This window comes from Centroberyx affinis, unplaced genomic scaffold (genome assembly GCF_046629955.1).
Source record: "Centroberyx affinis isolate AG114_WGS23_722 - 3 ecotype Tasmania unplaced genomic scaffold, CSIRO-AGI_Caff_v1 ptg000194l_1, whole genome shotgun sequence".
Classification (NCBI taxonomy): Eukaryota; Metazoa; Chordata; class Actinopteri; order Beryciformes; family Berycidae; genus Centroberyx; species Centroberyx affinis.
This window is the reverse complement of record NW_027278887.1, coordinates 190,836-215,667: the sequence shown is the minus strand read 5'-3', so window position 1 is coordinate 215,667 and position 24,832 is coordinate 190,836. Positions and strand designations below refer to the sequence as shown.

Sequence of the window (24,832 nt, the reverse complement as noted above, 5' to 3'; positions counted from 1 at the left end):
CAAGGGGAAGTGCAATTGTCTTGGTCTCACACACACACACACACACACAAACACACACACACACATATATATATATACTATGAGTCCTAACAAGCTTGCTGGCCCCATGAGGCCATAGTAAAGAATACAACCAGGCAGGAGAGGCATTTGTCACTCTGACAGCATGAGAAGGAATGGAGCATATCAACCTGTGTGTGTTGCATTCAAACACACACACATTTATTTAGGGGCACATTTACACTACATGTATATGAAAAATGTATTGCATTACATATGTGTTTTTATAAGTTGTCTGCAGACAGGTTGCAGGCTGGTGAGAATATTCAATGATAAAAACAAACAACTAATAACACTAGTATGCATTATTAGCTGAATTCTTATAGTTATATATAGTAATATAACCAAATGCTACATACACAGAGAAGAGAAAGCCATTCCAGAGCTTCAGAGTGTGACTCCACACTGGGCTCTGTTGTGACCGTTTCCTCTTCCTGTTTCCTGCTGCTGGCTGAGACTTGAGATGAGTCAGTCCTCAGGGGAATCGCTGCAAGCACACACACACACACACACACACACACACACGCACGCACGCACACACACACATATATGCATGCAAACACACACACAAGCACGTAGGCACTCGCACACCCACGCGCTCATATGCAAATGCACAATCTTGTTCCCTCTCATGCAGTTTAAAGGTGGAGGATTTTTAAACAGCAATATATCATTGTCTAATTAATTGTGATATCTCAGTGTGATTACCATAAACAAATGAGAGCACGATGGAGACGATTAGTAGCCTCTATCTCACGCAAGTGGTTTTGTTAGAGCTAGTGTTTCTCAAATTTGAGACCGCATTTCCCATAAACCCTCCGTCGCATCGAGGATCTTTGGCTTCACTGAAGAGGATGAACACATTGGAAGTGATTTTTTCTATCATTCTTGCCATCTGCCATTGCAGAAATTCTCAAAGCTTAAGCTCTGTTTGCTCTGGAAGAACAACGCTCTCTTCCTGTTTTGTGCCGTAAAGCGATCCAGCAGATTTCCCGCCAAATCTGACCCGGTGGATCACAATGTAAAATGCAGAGTAGAGGCTGGGAAAGGCTGCCAATCTTCTCAGTTATGGTCTCATTTGTTTACAGTAATTATACTAATGTCTCAAAATGAATGTGGAAATTATGTTATGGATATGTAGCACTTTTAAGACACACATTTTGTCTGTGTGCGTCTATGCTGAAGAGGGATCTTGCCTCCAAATGTGCTTTGCAACCTTGGCTACCTTGCTATCATTTACAACACCCCCCCCCTCCTCATGACAATGCCTGCTTCTCTGCCTTTGTAGGTGTGTGTGTGTGCAGAAGAGCCCCTGGTTTGCTGGTGTAATACCCCTACAGAAGCCTCCTTCTCAACAATAAGAGATGGTTGCCACAGCCAAGACATCAAATGGGCTCACAGAGAGATCAAACAGGCATCCACCGCCATCAAAGAAGTTTCTCTCTGACAAGTGGAAACACTCGGAGAGACAATGCAGCCCTCCAGCTGGCGAGCAGGGAGGCAGAGAGCCCACTGGCCGATATTCAGCGATCTGTGTGTGTGTGTGTGTGTGTGAGTTGTGTGGCTTTTGTGTACGTGCGTTCACGCTCGAAGAGAGCCAGCTGATATGTGAAGTGTGATTTCAGTGGAAGCAGATGTCATGCAGCCAATCGCTGGGAGTCCATGAATTATCCAGAGAGCTTTTCAGCGCCGCTTTACACATTGGTTCCATCACGCTGTTTCCAAAGAGTCTTCTCCCTCCAAACGCATTGTAACTCAAAGGAACTGAAGCGCCAAAGCTTTCAAGGTAAGCCAAGGTAAATGATCATCGTACAGTGTGTTTTTAACGGCAAACACTTCTAGCGTAACCAGACAAACGGGGATTTCTCTGAAGCACAGATGGAGCTCAATGTTGCCTCACAGCAAGAAGGACGCGGGTTTGATTCCTAGTCTCGGCCCTTTCCCCTCTTTGTTCGCCTCGGTTTCCTCCCACAGGCCACAGAAACGCAAGCCAGGTGGATTGGAGACTCTAAACCGCCCATAGGTGTGAATATGAGTGTCTTTCTATCTGTGTTAGCCCTGTGATGGACTGGTTTCCCTAGATCTTCTACCTTCTGCCCAATGCATGCTGGGAGAGGCTCCAGCCCCCCCGCCACCTTCAAAAGGCATCAGCGGGTGGAGAAAATGCATGGATGACAAAATGAAGAGTGAACTCTCCACATGCGTACCGTGACCCCTTCAGTCCAGCGGCTCAAGCTGGTGGACGCTAACACTAACACTCTCAAAACAGTGGAGATGAGGACTGACTTCCATAGAGTCTCTATATATTTGGTGCAGTAATATCGTGTCCTAATATCGTCAATCCCATATTGTGTGACTGTCTGCCAGCACCAATAGAACAAGTCCAATTGCTTGCTCACCCGTTCTACCAAGCTGTATGGGTTTTTGAAGGCCAATACTGCTATTTTTGATTGAATCTGCCAATAGCTGATATTCAGTTGTCTGTTTCTCATAGAATTTTATCCTTGTCAAGCCTCTGAAACACCATTTAGACCAGTGGTTCTCAACCTTTTTTATATCAAGGACCCCTAATTTAGTCCACATTACGGCCACGGACCCCCATTTGATGAGATTTTGTCCCTCAGACCCAAATCTGAGAATATTTTTATTGTTAAATATGATTTTGTCCAGATAATTCCATGATTATCTGTATTGTAGGTAGAGAGATAACAGTGAAACTATGATCAAAACAGTCATTTCTACATCTCTTTTCTTGTAAATTTATTGTAAATTAAATAATGGTGAAGTTTCCCAATTCATCAAGTTGCTGGGGACCCCCTGGAACCCCCTCAAGGACCCCCGGTGGTCCCCGGACCCCACGTTGAGAACCACTGATTTAGACCATCATGGGACACTACATTGAAACCCATACTACCAAAATTCTCAAAACTCTTCTCTGTTAAGGCAGAGTGAGGCAGATTTCACTGCAGCTTTTACAGACCGTTGAGTAAAATCCTCCCACACCACACTGGTCAGCCAATCTGACATAAATACATTAATTATTAAATCATATTCACAAGCTGTGGTCAGGGAGGAACCTCCATCATATCGGAGGTGGACAACACTGACTGGCCAATATCAGATTTTTAATAAAACAGCAATATTGGCCCGATATATGCACCAAACCTATATATCGGTCTAACCCTAATGACAGCTTTCAAAACCTGCCTCCAAAGCAATTGCCGAACCGCTGTTGCTGAGCCATGCAGCACACAGATACACCCTGAGTATCCATTAGCCCATAGCAGTCATATGATATCTGACCACACACATCTGCTAGAGAGAGCACCGCTGAAGGACAATGGAGTGAGATGGACAACGAGAGAGAGAGAGAGAGAGAGAGAGATGGGGGAGGGGGGAGTCGGGAGATCCATCTGGTCCCTTAGTGGATTTCCACTGTTAAATTTATCACAGTCAACTGAAGAGGAAGACAATAATCAATAACCTCTCTCTCTCTCTCTCTATCTCTCTCTCTTCCTTTCTCTTTGTTTACCCCCCACCCCACCCCCCAAAAACACGCACACACACACACACACACACACCCCATTACACCAATACCCATCATCTTCATCCACCCCAAAATACTGGAGCAGTACAGTAGGTCCCACTGGGGCTGACTTGACACTCTTGTATGCAGTGGACCACTTTAACCTCTTCAAAGGTGACGCCTTGTCTAAGGACTTGCTCATTAGCATGCTGTGGTGACCTTAACGATTTCTGAAGACCTCCACTATGATAGATTTTGGCCAGTCTGAACCATAACTGGGTGGACTGAACACACCGGCGAGCCAGGAAACCAGTTGCTGTCCGATTCCTAAATGTAGGGGAGGACTCCTTTATCCTGCTGCCTTAGACCTCCTGAATGTTGAGGAAGGAAGAAGGCCATGATTGTTGATCATGATGTCAACAACACTGGTGATGATGATAGTGGTTGCGATGATGATGATGACAGTGATGATTTATTCGTCTTTCTGTCTGCTTGAAACAGTTGCATTGGTGACTGTTGTTCTCTTATGTTTTTATGCAATGTTTTAATACTTGCTGCAAAGCCAATTTTCCACTGGGGACAAATTCAGTTTAAATTTGAAACTACTGCTGCAACACAGTTGGCGCTGCAGGGTAGCAATCTATTAGTTCAGACAATAGCACAGTAATGCGGTTGCCACTCTGAGCACTGCCAATAATAAGTAATTGTGCTTTTTCTCTAATTTATGTAAGTGCATGAGAGAATTACAGCAGAGATCTGTCAAAACATGAAGATGTTTATTCAAATGTAAATTCAAGTATTAACTAAATTAAAGTAAATATAAAGTAATTAATGTAGTAGTAGTTTTTTCACTTTAATATTGATATTCAGAGCTCTGTATGCATGGATCAGCAGTGCAAAGGAAGGTTTTACTTTGAATATATCTTTGTAGATCATTGCCACTTCAAATATTATCAAGGCGGATTTGAGCATGCAGCAGGCTGAATATACAGACAAACCACTGTGCTTGGTTTTCGAAATGCGCCTAATTCAAAGTATGCAGCACAGCTAAGGTTTGGTCAGCCTGTGATTCCAATTCTTTCCAAGGACCGAGCGACCGTCCATCATGTGACCGAGTACGGAAAGCTCCTGTCAGCACTTTGATTCTATTTTGAAATGAGATGACTCGAAATAGCAGTTAAATAGAAGTGAGACATTTAGTCATTGGCTCTTAGCAAGAAAGGGCTGATGATGGCAGCGTCTATTTTCAGTCATGTCACCACAGAGGCTGCATGACGTTTCTTTGACAACTAGACCACAATAGACACTTAGGTAATGACAGAGCGGCATGCTATACGCTGTATATAGACAGTGAACAGTGGTGGTATGTATGGTATCTGAAAGCAGCATAATACTGTCATGCTTAGGGTGAAAAACACACCAATACACACTCGGCTTTGAAACGGCATGAGTAGTTCTCAATAGCTGTATGCACTGTCTCCTTTAAATGCTTTACACCAAGAGCTCTCACCCTCTCTCTCTCTCTCTCTCTCTGCCGTGTGTGTGTGTGTGTGTGTGTGTGTGTGTGTTGCGCATGCTTGTGTCAGCCCTGCGCGGCCAAGTTTCTCTTCTCCCCACAGAGCCCCCAACCCTCCATGTGTCTACAAGACAGATGTGCAAACCAGATGTTTCTCCACCGAGGAGAAAGGGCTACAGACAGTCGGAGTGTGTGTGCGTGCGTGTGTGTGTGTGTGTGTGTGTGTGTGTGTGTTTTCCAAATGTCGCGGTGTTGTTAGGCCAAAGTTCGAATCCAACAATGACATATGGGGGTCTGAGAAGCACAGCTGCGAACAGCGGTCTAGTTACCGACGAACACAGCAACAAAGCCAAAGGCTGTTTGTCAGATGTAACAATGTTATCATCGAGTTCTCCGACTCACACACACACACACACACACACACACACACACCCCGTTTCCTCACAGCTCCACTGGACTCGAGTCATGTTTTTAATGCCTGAATCTCATCGGGGACTCTTCCTTTACATTTACCCTTCTGTTTGCACGTTGCACAACTGGATTCCTTCCCGGTTTTTAAGGCTGCAAAGTCGAGGAGCATTCTCAGGCTCTATAGGTAAGGTTCCCTGTCCCATGTGAGTTAGTTGTGCAAGTTAAAAACATTTCCGGTGTACCGGCAGGCAGGAAAAATACCTCGAGATTACACGGCACAACTGCTGGAACCCCCGAGAGAGATAGCCAGCACGTGTTTCTTCACGGACTCTATCAGGACTATAAAATAAACAGGCACGCTTGATGTTTTATTCAGCAGCAGGACTCCGGCAGGGCTATTTTTAAAACATCAAAAATGCTCGGAGTGTAACCGCAGGTGAGTGGCAGCCTCTCCCGCTCCCTCCTCTCTTCACTCCATTATCCTCCGCCGAGCCGGGCCAGCGGAGGATTAAGAGGCGAGATCGCCGTCTAATATCAGAGATGTTAAATGCAGTGTGGGATTCGCTCGAGTGAGTCATCGAGAAAAAGTTCGGCTCGAGCCAACTTGGAATCGCTGGAGGAAAATGGAGGTGAAATTGGGCATCAAGATAAGTCAAAATAATGCTTTAAGGTTGAAGTGAAAGGTTATTGCCTTAGCAGGTGTGTGAGACTGGCCAGGGAGAAGCCAGCAAATTGGAGAGAGCAAATCATCACCCAGTGATTAAAAATGTCATTACAAAGTGTATATAATATAATTTGGATGGAGAGCTTGTGAAATTGTGATGGGCAAGCGTCTCATTTGTGATTACTACAGCAGAATAAAATGGAGCTAATATCCCTATTCATTTTTCTGCCCCACGACACGTATTGTCACATTTTTGTATCGCGATATATTGAATTTCTATATATTGTCCCATCCCTAAACATGAGCGACCCTCTCTCTGCTAAAATGCCTTTGTCTTTTGATTATTAAAAAGTGGCATTTCAGTCATAGGGGATTTCATCAGGCACGGTGTTATTCAATAAATGACTTTTTCATGTAGAGAGCACCGTGGCTGCAACTTCTTCATAATCCCAGTGTGGCTTCAGGTAATGAAAACAGCAGATGAACACCTCATGTTTAATCCCTGTTTGTCACCTTTATGCAGAGATGTATGGAGGGCCTGGAATTTGAATTGAAAAACACTGCATAGCAATGCATAACATGGATGAGAAAATCTACCAATCCCCCCCCCCCCCAACAGTAATATTTTCTTATTTTTCAAGGCAAAGGATTAAGAATCATATTTGCATATCCTCATTCAACAAGCCACTGTTGATTCTTGTGTAGAATATTCTGGGAATTTGTTTCCCCACATGAGACTGAAGCAAGAAACTTGCCAGCGGTCTAAATGTGTTTTAATTATAGATGACTTAATTCAACTCAGCATGAGAGCAAAAGCAATCATTCAAGTAGTGAAGCAAGAGTGGCAAAAAAAAAACTGCTGTTGACCACATTTAAAGCCATTCAAGCTTTGCCTTCCCTATTCTCAGGATCATATTTTTTTCATAGGTTTTACATTGTGAGTGCCTTTTTTTATCAGAAAGCCACATTTTGTATCATATTCCACATATTCCATCATTGACTAGTTCATCTGAAAGGTAGCATTTATAAATCTGTTGTAAATCTGACACAAGGAATACACAAGTTTTGGGGATATTGGCTCTCTGGTCATCTTACCTATTGAGAGGTGAGACACCAAAATCATCCATGTGTCCCCGGTAGATCATTGGCTCTGGTGCTCCATGCTAACACTTTAGCTACACAATGTTGAGTTAGAGTAGGCGACTAGCATTATCTCAAAAGTGAGAAAATGAGAACCTGTAGCACCTTAGACGCTAATGATAAGTAATCTTACATGATATGTGGCTAAGTATGGCTGTTTTACGTGGGAGACTAGTAATATTCATACAAAGTCTGATACAAAAATAATGTACTGTTTCGAACTAGCAGAGACTACTTTTCCTGTTTCCATAGGAAGTGATGGGAGGGTGATGGGAGACTGTGTACCGCTAAAAATCACTCTACAGTGGATGAATTAGTGCTTGCTCACCTGAAATAGTTCCAAAAACAAACCTAGCCACACCAGCAACACAGTGTGTTAACATAGTGTATGCTAAAGTGTTAGCATGGAGCACTGCAGCCAATGATCTACAGGAACACATGGATATTTAGGTGTCTATGTTCTTATCACTGTACGGGTAAGTTAACCAGTGAGCCAAAAAGACACACATGACTCAAGTAAGTTTTCACTTTGGGGGAGAAAGCAGCTGGATTATGAGTAAGTTTGTCAGTTCTTGTTGCCACTGGCTACCACAGCAAATACTCTCAGCTCTCAGCGTGCCAATGTACAACTGTACCACAATTTCACAGTCCTTAATTTCACAACTTGGTAATGTTTCGCAAGGTTTTCTCAGACGAGTGCCTTACTGGTTGCTCCCTGACTTATGTGGTTGCCATGTAAAAGGGAAGTTCAAAGGTCAAATGTTTACATCCATGGATACCAAGTGTTTTGTCCATTAATCTTAAACGCCCTAAGAGTCCGGTTGCCTTCCATGCTGGTCTGTTTTTTTGTCTTCATATGATGTTATAGTCTAAGAACTGGGTGAAACTAGAATGCTTGGTTTGTTATCTGTTAGCAAATTGTTTATTTAAGCTGATTAAACTCGATATGACTAATATTGACAAAGAAATGCTATGCCCTTTCAATTCCCATTCATTTAGCTTTAGCTTCAGTCAAATTTTGCAAATGATTTCATTTACTAGAAAACTAAATCACATGTCTAGACTAACCGGCATTCTAGTTTCACCTGGTTCTGAAACTACTCTCTATGCTCAGATGCTTCATGTGATTCCCTCAAGACAGAGTTTATGGTGCGGGCATCCATTTTCTGTCTTCCTTTCTTTCTCTCTCTCTTTCCTGACACACACACACACATCACACACCTTTCACAGGAGAATACATGACCCCACCGTCTCATAAACGCCTCATATCCTGTGCACCAGGGCCCAACCTTTCTCTTATGGTCGCACCTCATCCCTGCTGGAGGCTGTGATTTCTAATTAAACCTCCCGAGGACTTCGTGAGGATGGCAGCGGGGCTGTCAAAGAGCCACAGACACTTTCACAGCGGTACAGCGAAGACTGAGAGCCCCATCAGGATAATGAACCCGAGGCAAAACTTTTAACCCCTCATAAAGACAGAGCGTTGAAGGATTCTCACTCTAATGAGAGGAAGTTATTAAGCTGCCGGGTCATGCTGCGTACATCAACTTTAGCTTAGCGGCTAAGAGCTCAAGAGTGTGAAGGACTATTCATTAGCGCCTGCACAATGTTGAAAAATGCCAGTCGTCCCATGGTGTTGAATGATCTGTAAAGACAGTCAACTCCGGTTCCTAAGAAGTGTCACCAAGAACGTCTACTATAGATACTGTCGACTGCTAAAAAACCTCTTCGAGAGAGAGATCTGACCAAGAAGACATCATCATCATCAAGTAAAAATGCTATTAAAATCTCATAATAGTTGTGTGCAAGTCAAAATTCACTTTATGTATGAGCATAAAAAGGGATCATCCAAAGTCCAATTGCAGTCTAGCACAATCAAGGGCCAGGCTGACATAGCTCTTGGCTAAGCAAAGCATAGACAGCTCTTTGCTGAGTTTTATACCCCAAGATCCTTCATTATCATTTCAAAATGTCCCAGAGAAAGGAGCTCTATCACTCATAAATAATTTTACAAGTTCCACACAAAAGGAACAGCGTACATGAAAGCCTAATTCAGTTGGAACCGTAGAGACAGTTGGCAAACACAACTGCGGTGACTGCAGACTGTTCTTGCCACCAAGTTTTCTACAGATTTAAGAGCCTCCATCGCTCCAGTTTCGTTGAGTAATCTGGTCTTACCTTTCCAAAGTCCCTGACGTCAAACAGGTCGAAGGACTCGAACAGTTCACTCTTCTTCATGCCAAAAATCTCACTGCATGCTGCCAGGAAAGTTCTGATGTTCTTCAGGCACAGGAACTGTATTGGGAAGAAAACAGTTGTACATCACTGTAAATGTACGAACAGTATGTGCATGAATGACAAAATGAGCTAATGTCTCTTTCGTTTTCATTTCCAAAACGCTATGTATCCATTTCCTAAAATCGAGTTCGTCATTCATCATCTCTCAAGACAGAGAAACCAGTGGTCTTCAGTTCCCTTTGTTTTTTTAAGGCTATACTGAATGTACAAAATGTCAGGGACATCTTCCTGCTACTGAAATGCAGAACCCTTTCACACAATCCACATCTCAACTTTCAAAGCTGCAAAATCCTTCTCTAACTCATCTGCTTCTCTTTAACTCCATCTCCTCCTTTGTGGTTGGTATTGATTTCTTGAGGGAAATCATTAAGGGACAATGGCTTTTACCTGGATTCACCTCATCAGTGGACTTCATGAAAAGAGTCAGTGTCCCTACTATTTTGTGGATTCAGTGTATACTTTCAATGGTGGATTTTTCATTCTGGCTTCGCCATTTGCCAACTAAGTGCAGTCACAATTTGAGGGTGAAGTGGTTAAGTAAGTTACTCCAAATCTAATGCTAATGCTAATGCTGAGAATAGATGATTTCTCAGCTCTCTGTGAACCTCTGGTAACAGCTTCTCCTTGGATTTTCTGTTGATGAAGTTTGAATTTCTGTAGGTGGTGCCCTTTTCTTTTTCTGTTTAGCCATGGTGGCTATCACTGCTCAACACCCAGTTCTTCTTCTATTTATTCCAAACAGGAAATGTAAAGTGCATCACTTCCTGTGCAGCAGAGGATTTTTCCCAGGAAAGAGCTATCGACACCAGGTGTTTAGAACACCAAATGGAAAAGCTTTCATGAACTGGATATAGGTTGAATCACTATTGTGTTATATTGGCCATAGAGAGTAGCAAAATGGACACTGCTATAAACAAAAAATGTAGTTAGTGTCACATATAAATGGAGGGCTAATGTGTGTCTAAACTCACATCCTGACAGCATTACAGTTCAAGTTGAATCATAGGCTCATTTTCATGGGGGGAAACTGGAAACCGTCGCCAGCAACAAGCTAACATACGCCAACAATTAGTGAGACTGTAAAAAACAAAGGAAGAAAAAGCCAGGAAACCATTCCTTAGCCACATGGTGACCGTAATTACAGCTGAAGGTGCATGTCGACCAAAGAAAATTGCATAAAACAATCCATAAGTAACCCCTCTAATAAACAAGGAGGTCATTTACTGAGAAGTTTTCTGCTTCGTCTGCATCCTAAATCTTGAGCTAATGATCTTAATGGGGCTTCGTCCAAAACCCATCCATCCAAATTATGCTGACACGCAGTCAGCATCTATGCTGCCTGGGAATGGTACAAAACCGAAAGACATAGGGAGAGCGAACCACTGACGCAGCTTTATTTAAGTAGAGGTTTCTGACATGCATTAACAGCCCCGCTAACTCTTTTTATTAAGAGCGCCGAGCCGCAGGCAGGGGAGTGAAGGGGAAGCTGTCAACAGTTGGCCAACATAAAGCGTCTCTAACCGACGTCCGTTAGCCTTCCTGTAGTTAGCACAGGATGAAGAAAAAGAGGATGCTGCTAAAAGAAATGTTTTAGGAAATGATGTTTTTGCCACATCACTGGCCGCCGCAGCGCTGGGTCGGGATCGCTCCCGAGCAGAGGGCCTCTTCATCTGTGAAAGTGCATGACTGTATTGTAAATGTCACTCGGAAAATTGGCTGTATTGTACACCGTCAAGCGTCGTTGCACATTTTTATTGATTTGGAGAGCGGAGCTGGCTTCAGTAGCGACTACTTTTCTTTTTTTTGGGGGGGGGGGGGGATTTTTTAACTCCAGCGCTCAAATTTACAATCTACAAAATAAATATCAGCTGTCCCAAGCAGATTGTCAAGTGTTCAGCTGTAGTGTGTTACTAAGATTAGGATCTTCATTACAGCGTCCGGCGCTTTCATAATCACAATCCCAAATAACAAGTACAATGAATGCACAATTTGAAAAATGACTACAACTGAAGGAGGGGCCAAAATAATGGAAACGCCACATGAAAAAGGACTTCAACTTTGAAATAACTACATCACAATGACATACGCAGACACACAAGCGAGTCATATTAAGTTGAAAGCCAATGAGCAGTATGTGTCAGTTTTATATGAGATTTCAAAGCAATATGAGGCATTTAACAGAGTCCCATAGAGGGCAGATAGTCGAATTGCAAGTGGATGCAAGTGGACAGTCACAAAAATTGCAAAATTATTTAATGGGGAACAGTTTGGAAAATCATTGCAACATATGCCGAACACTCTATCTGTAAAATTACAGCTTCTAGAATGACCTCAGTTCTACACACAGCTCAGGACTTTAATGCAGCATCAAAGGATTTAAGCAAAGGCTGGCCCTATCCCTTATTAATTACTTAATATTCATATCATGTACATGATTTTGTTATTTTGTTCACCCCCTGTAACTCAAAACACACAATATAAATACAAAATATCAGTACAGTAATCTCTGGTACATGGTGATCTAAACCAAATGCTAATTCTCCAGAGATGACTGTATATTTGGTATTGTTTCTTCTTTTTCTTCTTCTTCTTTTTCCTCTCCTTCCTCTTCTTCTTCACTGGGGTCTTGGGCAACAGGCGGGTTTCGCAGGAAGTGGTTTTTATTAGCAGTTTCCTGTTTCTTAAAAAGACCACAACCCCTGTGCCACTGTGTTAATATGTAGAGTCCGCGCTCAGAGACGTGACAGTAACCGTGTTTGACAACCGGCGAAAAAGATTATTCAGCCGCCTGTCGTCCCGGAAAACAAAAGAGCTCGGGAGGAAAAAGCAGAGGAGCCGAACCTTACTCGCTTATTCATAACACTCCCGCAACCTTCGCCCCCTCGTGCCACGGAGCGCGCTCAGATCGGTCTGCGCGGCGCATGTCCGTGCATCAAATATGAAATGCCTCTACCACTCCAATTGCATTAGGCTTTACAGATGGCTTCACAAGAGACAGAAAAGCCCCCCCAGCCAAAAAGCTCCAGATAAGAGGCGGCGAGCGAGCAGCGAGTGAATAATATTGGATGTTTACACTTGTACACATCACTTTCTTTTATCAGACGAGTACATCTTGCAGCCTGCCCGGAGTCTCCGGAGTGTCCCAGAGGACCTCCGTATATTATCTGAGGGAAGCAGCTTCATGGAGCAACATATGAAAAGGCAAAGACAGCAGAGGGGGAATTGTATTAACGAGAATGTACGAGCATCAGGCAAACTGGAACTGTTGCGCTGAGCGGTTTTTCTTCTACATTAGTAACACACAGACCCCTACGACTCATATAGAGAACGGCTTAACTAACGTGTGTGTGTATGGATGCGTACTTGTGTGTATGTGCTGTATGTAGATACTAAGGTTATTATAGTAAGTATTACAGTAATGCGGATTGAAAAATTCATGTTATACCTGTTGTAAACATATGCAAAAAACAACACCTACCAAAACTACTACTGCTAGAACTGAAACTACATAAAAACTAAACTAAAACTTAACATTTCTGAAAAATAAACACTCAACTCAAACTGTCAAATCCAGACTGAAAACTAACTAAAACCAAACTGAAATTTAAATAAAAATTGAAACCTATACAAACATAAAAACGTGGAAAATCGGAAACTATAATAACCCTGGCGTATACCCAAATGCACCAACCGGAACCAATCCCACCAAGACAAATATACCCGACTATGTTGATACACCCAACTGCGCGCTTCAGTGAATCCTGCACCTCAATGCATAGACTGAGGAATCAAGCATGCAGATTATATCATTACATCGCAGCAGGAGCCTCTCGTATCAACATGCTCCAGCTCAGTTCGGAGGCATATGCAGAGCTCCTACAAACACGGTCAATGGGCGGCTGAAAACCCCCAGTAGGACTCGTGCATAACAGCAGCAGGAGTTCATTTTCATCTCTCGAACCAACCATCTGGAATATAAAGCAAAAATATTCCTCTAAGAGCGAGCCATCTCGCTATTGCACTGCTGCGATGAGCCAGGCCGTGCTCTGTGTCCACAATAAGTATCCAGTTTCTGCTTATGTATTCCTTGATATGAGTCAAAAGCTCCATAGCAACAAGCTGGAGCCTTTTATGGCCCCCGTGCGCATTGTTGCGCTTAATGAAATTCTGTTCTTGTTCTCCCATAGATCTGCGCACTGAAAGGCAGCCGGAGCTAGGCCATCTCGCTGCTTAATCCTTGTTGAGCGTCAATTAATGGCAATCAAGCAGCCGAGTCTCTTGCAGAGGAAATCAAGGCCTGTGCAATGAATCTAATTTGGAAGTTAAAAGCTCTCTCTCTTTATCTCTCTCTCTCCCATATCTATGATTACTGATAGCAGAAAGACAGAAAGGAAAACTCCCTGTTTAGAGCATTAAAAGGAAGCTATGCTTGTGTATTGTAAAGGGAAAAAATGCTAATAAGTGAAGATTCTAGCAGGATCTCGAGGCATGCAAGTCCTTCAGTTTCAAACCCCTATTGGATTACGTCGCTGAGATATTGTGTCCGGTGTGAATGACATAATCTGCACAGGGCCTGATCTGTGGATCTCTTCGGTCTAGACTGAAGTCATAACCGGTGTGTGGTAGCAGCACAACGGTCCAGCTCGGACATATAGAAGACAATCAAAGCGATCGGGGTCACAGCCATGTGACGTGGGAGCTTTTGTCAGCTGTGGAACCAGGAAATGGGAGGTGGAACGTAGGCGAAGATGTGCTGACGCAGAAGAAACCGCTGCTCTCCCTCAGCCTGAGGTTGGGGTCAACACAGCGGACACCGAGGCATGCAGAGCTGAGAGACACCCCAGCCCATCAACTTGCTTATCTTATGGAATATTTTGAACATACAGCAGTGCCTTTGAACCATCGTGACCCAAGAGTCTGCAGGTTGTCATTCCAACCAAACACTACAGCAGTGACATGAGCTGCTGTTGTGTTTGGTTGGATTGAAAACCTGCAGACACTTGAGTCACGATGGCATATGATAGAAAACCACAGACCAGATGGTCTTGCTAGCCACTTCCACATCTCTGAATGTCCTCTTTAAGTTTGTGACAACCTGTTTTTCAGCACCTTCTTACGTTAAATGTCTATTCTGACTTTTTGAGACTTTGGCCCATTGGTCACCTTACCCAATAAGGATTGGCACCAAAACCATCTCTGTGTCTCCAGGAGATAGCTCTGTCCGGAGCGTATGCTAAAGCTTTAGCATACAGTATGTTAAGTATGCGAGTAGCATTATCCTAAAAGTGAGATAATGAGAACATGTAGCAGCTCTAAGGCTGGATGGTTGGTTCATTTTTGCTCGTTCCAGGGATTGGTAAAACAGACCAAAAAGAGAATTCACTTTCACTCTCTTCCTGTGTGACTTCCTGCGAAAGTAACTTTTTTTGTTTACACGGGAAGTGAGCTAAGTTAGCCAGACAGCTAAAGTTTTTTGCGCTGTTGACGTAATGAACTTGACTAACACTGAAGATTGAGATTTTGTTTTCAACAGTTATGAATCTACATTCCAAACAATGAAAACTAATACCAACTTTGGATTACTAAAAGGTTTATCTTAATACTTTGCATAATGCTAGTCGTCTACGATTACTACTGCTAAAGCGTTAGCATACGTGTGCACCGGTCAGAGCTATCTACTGGAGACGGAGATGAGTCTGGTGTCAATCTCGTCACATATTGGGTGAGGTAGGTTGGGTGTAGTCTTTTAAACACTACGTATGTATTGGAAAGCTGTCTTTGTATAAAATGCATTTGGTACACTACCATGTCACTTCATCCCCCCAGCTCACGCTTTGACGCTTTGAGAAATGAGATCTCAATTTCCCCTTGCAGTGATCCTCTTATTCCATACCATAGCCTGATCACTGCAAGCCAACAACACAAGAGCCAACGCAATTCCATTACATTATTAATGAGATAAAAGCCCACAGTTTCACATGCCTCTCATTCGCTCTCATGTAATGGCATTAAGGCAATAAGAAAGGAGGGGAAAGGGGACAACGCCCCACCCGCCCACCCCTCCACCTCCCGACCTCCCTGAGAAAAAAACAAGTGTCTTCGAAGGCATTTTCCATTAAATCCTGGCTTTAACCCCATGACCCCGACATACTCAAAGCTTACTCCACCCCCCCACTAGATAAGGGAATTGAATTAGTGTTACAGGGTGTGATGTGAGCGCTCGGTCTCGCAGGTCGAGTGGTTTAGGCTTGACGGCGTGTGACCGGCTCACACGGAAGAGGCGGGTTCTGATGGGTTTGGCGGAGAGTCCCGGAGATTGACAGGAGGGTGTAAAGCCTTTAGAAAACCGTAGCTACACATAAAATAAAAGCATATACACCAAATGCACATCCAGTACCCTGGAGCGTGACTGCTGAACAGACAGCTGCCGCCTCCTCCTCTCCCTCCTCCACTTCCAGTTCTCCTCTGTTTTCCGCCCACCATCCCTGATTCTCTCTCTCTCTTGAAGGTTGTAGTAAGAAAAAAAAACGTGAATTATGCTCTGGCTGTGCTATGTTAGAGAGCCTGGTCAACTGCTGTCTGACCTCTGTGTGTGTGTTGTGTCTGTCCATAGCCGGGTGTACACTTCGACCGATATGGGTTTTTGAAGACCAATAACTGATATTTTGGGCTGATAATATCTTCATATTTGACTATTTCCAATGCAAAAAATTACAAGGATTCAGTGTTTCCCCCAGAATTGTATTCTCGTCAGGGTGGAAAAGCCTCTGAAACAGCATATAGACCATTATTGGGAATCCATTGTAAAACTCTCCACTGACACCCACTCTAATGAAATTCTTTAAGTGGTTTGGCAGCAGCTCCTTCTGGCAGAGGGGGAATGGTTGGGGGAAACTCTGGGATCCATTAGACTTTAGATTTCTGAATTAATAATTTAAGCATTCATTTACAAAAACAACATCATTAAACAATTAAAAACAGAAATAAAAGGAAAGAAAATGAATGAACTGCAGGTTTTCCAGACTGTTTCTGTAGCTGTGATCAAGGAGAAACCTCCATCATATCAGCAGCGGATGACATTGACAGGCCATATATCGATCTAACCCTATAATCAGGTGTGTGTGGATGCATGCTCGTGTGTGTGTGTGTGTGTGTGTGTGCTGTTTCATACATGCGTGTACCATTTCTACACACCGGCAGGGTGTCCGACTGCTTCCCTCTCTGTCTCCATTACACAAATAAGGACATTCCCATTTCCAATAGACAACAGCCATCCATCACTTCCACCCCCAGTCGCACAGCGCGGGATGCATTATACATGTGTCTCGCTGCTGGAGAAGAAATGGGGGTCAATAATCTACTGAACTGCAGGAGGCGTTACCTGTGTCCATACTGGGTCCACACACATGCATGTAAACAAAATGGTAGTCACACACACAGAGTATCTGCAGGTGAAATGTCTTAATAAATATCAAATCAACATCAATTTAAGGGCTTAAAATGTCTTAAATACAGTTAATAGAGCTTATTTTTCACCATGCAATGTCAGGTTTCTTTGTGTTGCATGTCCACTCTTACATTAATACAGAACAGAGTAAGTAGTACAATATGCATCGTATCTGCTTTACTAAACACACCTGGATTGGAATTTTCTGGTGTCCTTTATCTTACAATAATTTATAGTTTCAGAACTTTCAACAACTATGTTCAATCAGAAATAGGCTTTTCCAGCTTTGTTTTCTTGTTTCTGTTTTGAATCGGTCTTAAATTCAATTGCAGGTAGCATTAAAAAGCTTTTAAAAAGTCTTCAATTTGGCTTTCTGAAACCAGCAGATAAACTGATACAGTATAAGCATATACTGTACATGCACACACACACACAAACCGCGAGCTACTGTTACATCTATTCTTAGCCTGATACAGTACTGTTCATCTCGCTTGGCCCCGGGTTTCCAGTACAGCGAATCTGACGGTAAAGGTTGCAGACACACTGCTGCTGGCTATGCCACCGCGTCTGTAGCCGAGTATCGTCTGGATCTAGATCTACGATCCTGACCGCTCCCCCCTGTCTCCCCGATATCATCTGGACCTTTCCTTCAAGGGCAAAACGGCTATGATCGTTCGCGTGGAACAGAATGGGAACGGGTATTATCATTTCAATTTGTGCGACTGTGCTGTACGCTGAAAGGTCTCGTTTGACGGGGTTAGGCAGCGACTACACTTAAAACGTCACGAACAATGATGATTGTTTGCCGGTAAAGACGGAGGACGGTATTGACTTTCGCGGAGCTTTCACAGAGCACTCAACAGTGATTAACTGCAACATCTAGGGTAGATTCCAATAACATAATAATCATTGATTGCAGGTACATTCTGCACCATTGAACACCGCCTAATAAAATCAGCATATACATTATCTGCGCTTTAATGTGCGATGGAGCATTGCCTTTACCGGTTGGCTGCGGCGGAGGCTTGTTACCTTGGTGACGGAACGAAAGGTCAGTTCGCTCTATGTGTGTGAGCGCGCACGTGCCCATGTGCGTATGTGTGTACGTGCACGGGTGCGGTGCCACATAATCTTGTCTTTGCGAAGATCCGCGCCGATGTCACCATACATGAAACGGCGCATGAATATGCATGTCATCGCGATGACACTGCGGAACAAACCCGTGTGATTGCATTACGCTGCATTAGAATTGTAAATGGGGGCGGCTGTGGTGCCTTCAGCCGACGTGGCGCGCGTGGCTGCAGCGACGTGGTGTTTTAGACGCTGACAGGTGCGAGCCTTTCTCCAAAATGAATCAGCGGCGGCGGCCGAGCCACAGAATCTCAAGGGCAGCGGTTCTCAACACGGGAGCCAGAGCTGCAGGATGACTTTGGTGGGTCACGAGATGGAAATAGATGTTTCAGATGCAAATTTAAAGCCTGAAAGAAACCCTAAAGGCTGAAAATATTCATTGTTTTACAAGGATAATGAAACACCATTATCCTTGTAAAACAATGAATATATTCAGCCTCTAGGTTTAGGTAAGTACAATAGCCTGAAAATGCAAAGTAAACATCATCATTTGGTGTCAAAAGTTCATGATTCTGCGTGTTTATGTTTGAAACAGTGTTCACATGAAGGCATCGCTTCTTTTTTTGAGGGTCTTAAGCTAAACACACTGAGAACCATAGCTCTAGAGCAGCGGTTCTTCATCCTGGTTCTGTGGATCCAGAGTCCTGCTGGTTTTTGATTCCAGCCATCTAATCAGAGTGATTTACACCTGGGAATGTCAGGAAACCAGCAGTAATCTGGGCACCACTGATCTAGAGCAGTGGTTCTCAATCCTGGTCCTCATGATCTACAGCCATGCTCGTATTCATGCTAGCCATCTAATCAGGGACTATTTTACACCTGGGATGCCAGGTGAAGGCAGTTAAGTGCAATTAACTACTCAGCTCACAGAACCAGGTTGAAAACCACTAGAGCAGGCATTCTCACGTTTTCATGTCATAGACCCTCTAATAGACCTCCATTGGATAGGATTTTGTCCCAGGGACCCATATGTGGAGGTGAATTAAACCTATGATTAGAATAGTCAATCTGATAGTGCCTCTTAATTCTCTCATTCTTACAGTCTAACTCTCTTATATGGATCATTTCTATTAAATTAAATTACGAGATGTGATATTAAACTATTCATCATTTTGCCGGGGGCCCGCCTGGAACTCCCTGAGGGACCCCTGGGGGTCTGTGAACCCCACTTTGACAACCACTAATATTTGACTTCGACTCTCTCTCTTTCTCTTTCTCTCTCCCAACTCCATCTCTTTCTTACTTTCTCTTTCCAAGTATGAAGAGCGAGCCTCGAAGCCTTTGAAGCTAGAACAAAGTGGAGTCTTCGCTGTGTGAAGGCGGCTTTTCTCGTCATTGTGTTTGACATCTCAAAACTTCAGTCTCAGCTTGATAAAATATATATATACCATGCATTATGTATAATAATATTTTATAAAAGTATATGTACAAATATAATACCCATATGACTGCTGCTATACAGTGTTGTATAGCGATATCTAGTATATAGTTTCTATGTATGTAGCTATGTTCGCTAATGGTTGCTAACATTAGCTAGCTAGCCGAGTAGCCTAACGTTACTGTATTCTCCAGAGAAGAGATGAACTAGATAGCCAGAGAGCTCAGATCACATTCAAATAAACTTATCATTAATTAATAAACTGATCATTAATTAGGTCTATAAGCATATGAATCGCCATGAATGAACCTTGGGACTGTACAGAATCTGTGCTAAATTGTGTTTGTTTTCTCTCACTTTTATCTGTACTTAAGTTCTTTGTTGCTCTGCAAAACAAAGCCACTTGTTAAAATTAGACCTGACGCGCACTCCTCCTCCGTCTCTTTCTCACTTTCTCTTTCCAAAAATGAAGAGCGAGCCTCGATGCCTTTGAAGCTCGCTCTATGTAGAGCAAAGTGGAGCCTTCGCCGTGGGAAGGCGCAGCTTCTCTCTTCATTGTGTTTGACGTCTCAGTGCTTTGGTCGGAGCTCAATCGAGGGCATGTTTAGTTTCACTTCCTTCCTCTATTCCATTTCCTCATTTCCTGTGCATGTCGAGGCTCGGGGCTCGTCTCCGCGAGGCCTGAGCTGCTGACGGGTTAGCAACGTGTTCTCATTCACAGCTTACAATGCTATGTCATGTAAAATGAGGCAACTGTAAACACGTCGCCCCCTGACAAATGATGCATCCCCTCATCTGGGCCAATCAGGAACAAATATATCACCTTATTTTGAGCTGTAATTGTAGCACCAATCAGCGCCATTTTGAAAACGGTGGACTACAGCGGTGAGATGCATCATTTCCCCAAGTTTCATCCAAATCCGACCAGTGGTGTCCGAGATATCTAGAGTTCTGAACGACAAATGAACAAACGAACGGACAGAGACCGATCCATAGTCCCCCATAACCCTAAACCCTTGATTTCACATGGGACAAAAACATCGACTGACTATGTGGTATTTTCTCTGGTAAAAAAAAAAAAGAAAACATGCAGCCGTTGCTGTGGTCGAGCCGCGTCTAGACAATGTAATTGGTTCATTACAGCCCCATAAAACAATGATCAAAGAGAGGGTGAACATTTTGCTTCGTACTCATCTGAGGCCTCAAACTTAACTCTCCATTTCAAAATGTTATTGCCAACCTTGTAAAGTGCGCAATTTCATGCACACATGCACACAGTACAGACACACACACACACACAACATAAGGGCTCTCCAATCTCCACTCATTGCGGTTGCATCTGTGTTCATCTTCACCATGCAGCACAGGGCAGCTCATTTCCTCAGTAAACATTCAAGCTGCTTCATCTCATAATTTTACCACTTTTCCATCCTGCACGTCCAGCTCCAAGTAGTTCACTGATTCTCGCTGCTCTTATAAGGGTCAATACATTTTTCAGTAAGAGAACTGACCCATATACAAATCCCCTAACCACATATAACGCTGCAGTGCACCAGTGTCTGAGCTTCCAGAGTGATGGCAGCAGCTCCGTCCTGATGCCAACACCGCACATGCGAACCCTCCACAGCCTCTAACGCATTGTGCTTTAATTACCCAGCTCACACTAGCGCGGCGGGCGAGCCCTTCAGGGCCCCTTATGTCCTCGGAGATGTGTCTATGGAGCCCAGACAGGCTCTTTGTAGCCCTGTCCCTTCGCCGCCTTTGTCTTTCCATCTCAGGGGTCCCATGGGTGAGGACACAGCGGCGTCCCATGTGTTCCCATTGGCCAATGATAAAGTAGCTGCCACGGCACCTCATGAATTATGCAGGGGGACTGGGAGGCAACTCCACCCTCCGTTATGTAAATTTTACTTCTGCTAGACAGAGGGAGGAAAGTTGTTGTTTGTTTTTTCCACACCTTTTTTGGGGGGTTTGGACAGTGATGTACTCGCAGTGGGAATTGGTATCCAGCATCACATGGTGTGAATGTGTGTGTGAAGGGGGAAGCGGAGTGCACTCATGATCTACTGACACAGATGGAAAGTAGGTTACAGAACAAATATTACACTGCAGTCACATTTAAAGTAGTAATGTGCAAGCTTTTCATATGAATTTGTCCGTTTTGCTACTCTCTAGTGACTGATACACAATAGTGATTCAACCTACTGTATATCCAGTTCATGAAAGCTGTTACATAGGTGCCGCCTAATGAAACTCAAACTTCATCAACAGAAAATCCAAGGAAAAAGACGTCACAGTACTGGACACACTGTTTGATTGACAGGTGATGTCTGGGAAGTGCAGTGCAGACACACCACAGCAACGAGTGCTTAGAAACAAAGATAGAGAATCAACCAAACAGGATCTTGCGGATTACCACTTAATTTGTGTGCACATATTCATATTTATGTGCATATATGCCAGTGCGCATGCCCGTGCCTGCCTCCTTCAATTTATGTCTGTGCGCTTTAGACATGCACGGGATTGTATGTGTCCAAATATGTTATAATTTCAGCCTCTGAGCGTAGCATCACCGCTGCATCGCAGTGTGACTAAGGCAGCCGACCATGCATATAACAAGGCCTGCCTATAAATAACCCAGTCTGGGCCAGGCCAGGCCAGGCCAGGCGCTAGGAATAAGTATGGTACACGGCCCTCCTACGCCTGGCGGCTCTGTTGTGTGTCATTATGTCATGACTGAGAGCACATGCTGACCAATAATGATCTCCCTCTATCAATAATTGCCACCATTGGCCGGGATCGTAACCCCCGACAGTAACCAGGACCAATCAGCTTCTCCTCTTACGGTCACAATCCAGTTTTCTCTGAAAGCTCCGGGTAAATAGATCCTTCATCAATTGGTTCCTGGGGGCTTGAAAGCCATAAATATGCCAATGGGGATATTACCATGCTCTATGCTCATTTCAGCGGTCCACTTGACCTGTGTGCTCACATGAACAATGGAGACCCAATTCAATTGTGAAACCCGGTAAATGCATATCATATTGACCGTGTCGCTGTGACACTGTGTTTGGAGTGCTTCTTCCAGGAAACCGGCCGGATCACTCTCTCCATCAGCTGCACCGTACGCCCATCCAGTTGATATTCAAAACTTATAACCACGTCTCCGTTTTGCATAGGCTGAGAGCATTATGGCCCCCATAGAGAGCAATACAGACTGTGTGTGTTGTTTTGGTCTCATTTTTCCACGGCAGGTCTGCAGGCCCAGTAGGTGAGTGTCCGTCTCACTGCGTGTTGACACCAAGCCAGACTCCAGATTTACTGTTATGAAGGAGAATTTTAATCTGGCCCTGGCTCTGGCTGTCCTGTTATTGAAGCAGATGGTATCTGACAAACAGGAGAGCCACGTGGCCACAGCTCTCTGTCTGTCTATCTGTCTGTCTGTCTGCCTGCCTATCATCTATCTGGGATCTAATCTAGTGGTAGTAGTAATAGTAGTAGTAGCAGTAGTATTAACAATAGTAGTGGTAGTAGTAATGGCAGGAGTAGCAGTAGCAGTAGTAGTAGTAGTAGTAGTAGTAGTGGTACCAGTAGTAAATATAGTATTAATGGTAGTAGTAGTAGTAGTAGTAGCAGCAGAAGTAGTAGCAGTACTAGTAGAAGTAGTAGTAGTAGCAGCAGTAGTAGCAGTAGTAGTATTAATAGTAGTGGTGGTAGTAGTGGTATTGAGTTACACTGTCTCTGTCTCTATAGCCTAGTGTATGGTCAAAAAACAGAAAACTGAACCTGAACAACAATACAAAAAACAGACTGGAAACTATTAGAATGACATTGTCTCAGTTTGTCTCAGCTTCATATTACAGGGCAAGCTAAAGAAATACATGTTTATTTGCTTGGATTCTCAATAAGATGCTACAATGAAATATCTGGATATTTTTTCAACTAGTGAATCCCAAGAAAATGTACTTTCTGATTACCTACTATAACTATAACTTCACCATTCAACCTTTATCCACTGTGTTGACTGTACCACATCACCTATAGAGGGCAGATTGAGGAGCTCTGCATGCGTATACCATTACGGTTCAGTTTTGACCAAAACAGACCATAAGTGGCGTAACACTGACAAGTAAAGAGTTCCCATGGAAGTTAAAAGACTTGAAACGGCAGGTTTTTCTATCTTCTTCGCGCACGATTTTATATAGCACTTTTAATGAGCCCCGACATGTGCTTCCGAAACTCCATTAAAAATTCTTGCAGTTTAATGTTGCCGTGCTTATCGGCAAACGCACATACCTGGTACAACAAGACTTAAGAGCTTTAATTAATAGTTAGGGGCCTCTCTTCAATTCGGCATACATCCATCACACAAGGCAACGCCTGTTTCAATACATTTCAACTTTTGTAAGTGGTTCGTCTGTTACTCCCACGATCTTCTTCCCCCAAAATACAACGCGGTGAGCGGTAGCGAGCAGCGTGACCCAACTCAAAACGTTGAGATTTTCTTCAAACAAAGTACTGCTTGGTGGATCATATATATGCCGAATTTACCACAAAACCCTGCTGCTTCATGAGTGGTCTTCGGTCACGCTCTAACAGCTATGTGCGTTTGCCGACAAGCAAAGCGATATTGCACTGACAGATGTTTTGAACGGAGCCTGTCATTCCGTTCTCCCCATCGGGGCTAAGTTTTCGTTTCACGGCGAAGCGAAGGGACAGAACAGCCGGGATGTCTCCAGTCGTTTCTTACCTGTGACATTTGCGGTCTGAGGTTGATCTCCTTCAGGTTGATGGACTGGGGTCGCAGGTTGTTGAGCAGCTGGCAGAGGAGGACTCCATCCCGGAGGGTCTGGGCCAGGTCGAATACCTGTGCACACTCCCATGTTACCCGGTGGTTCGCTGGAAGCACCTTGCAGTTTATTAACCACAGAGCGCATTGCCTCCAATACTCCATCATTATTCTGAGTTCAGCCGCGCGCGCGCTCCGGGAGAATTTATTTGTTTTTAGCAAATGAAATTGCTGATTGCTCGGTGGTGCGCCTTAGCAAAACGTATCCATTCTATATCCGCAACAGCAAAACCCGATGAAAACGAAACTGGACCATAGCACAGAGCTGGCGGAGAGATGCAGGCAGCCGCTCCAAGGATGACAGTCCGCTATACTGTGGCTGTGGATGGAGCGCACCGTGCACTCCTCCTCCACCTCTCTCTCTTCTCTCTCTCTCGCTCTCTCTCTCTCTCTCTCTCCCCACCCCCTCACCCAG

The 24,832-nt window shown here is 43.8% G+C and overlaps 1 protein-coding gene across 1 annotated transcript in view; it reads right to left on the bottom strand.

Annotated features, from left to right (window-relative positions):
- Window positions 1-24,585, bottom strand: part of LOC139660115 (guanine nucleotide exchange factor VAV3-like) — a gene marked incomplete at its 3' end in the record, with an annotated part of 43,495 nt that extends 18,910 nt beyond the window's left edge. The window contains exons 1-2 of the mRNA XM_071538176.1: window positions 24,319-24,585; window positions 9,493-9,609 (exon numbers count right to left, since the gene is read on the bottom strand). Coding sequence (XP_071394277.1) covers window positions 9,493-9,609; window positions 24,319-24,525 — 324 coding nt within the window. The remainder of the gene's footprint in view (window positions 1-9,492; window positions 9,610-24,318) is intronic.
- Between the last annotated feature and the right edge of the window lie 247 nt (window positions 24,586-24,832).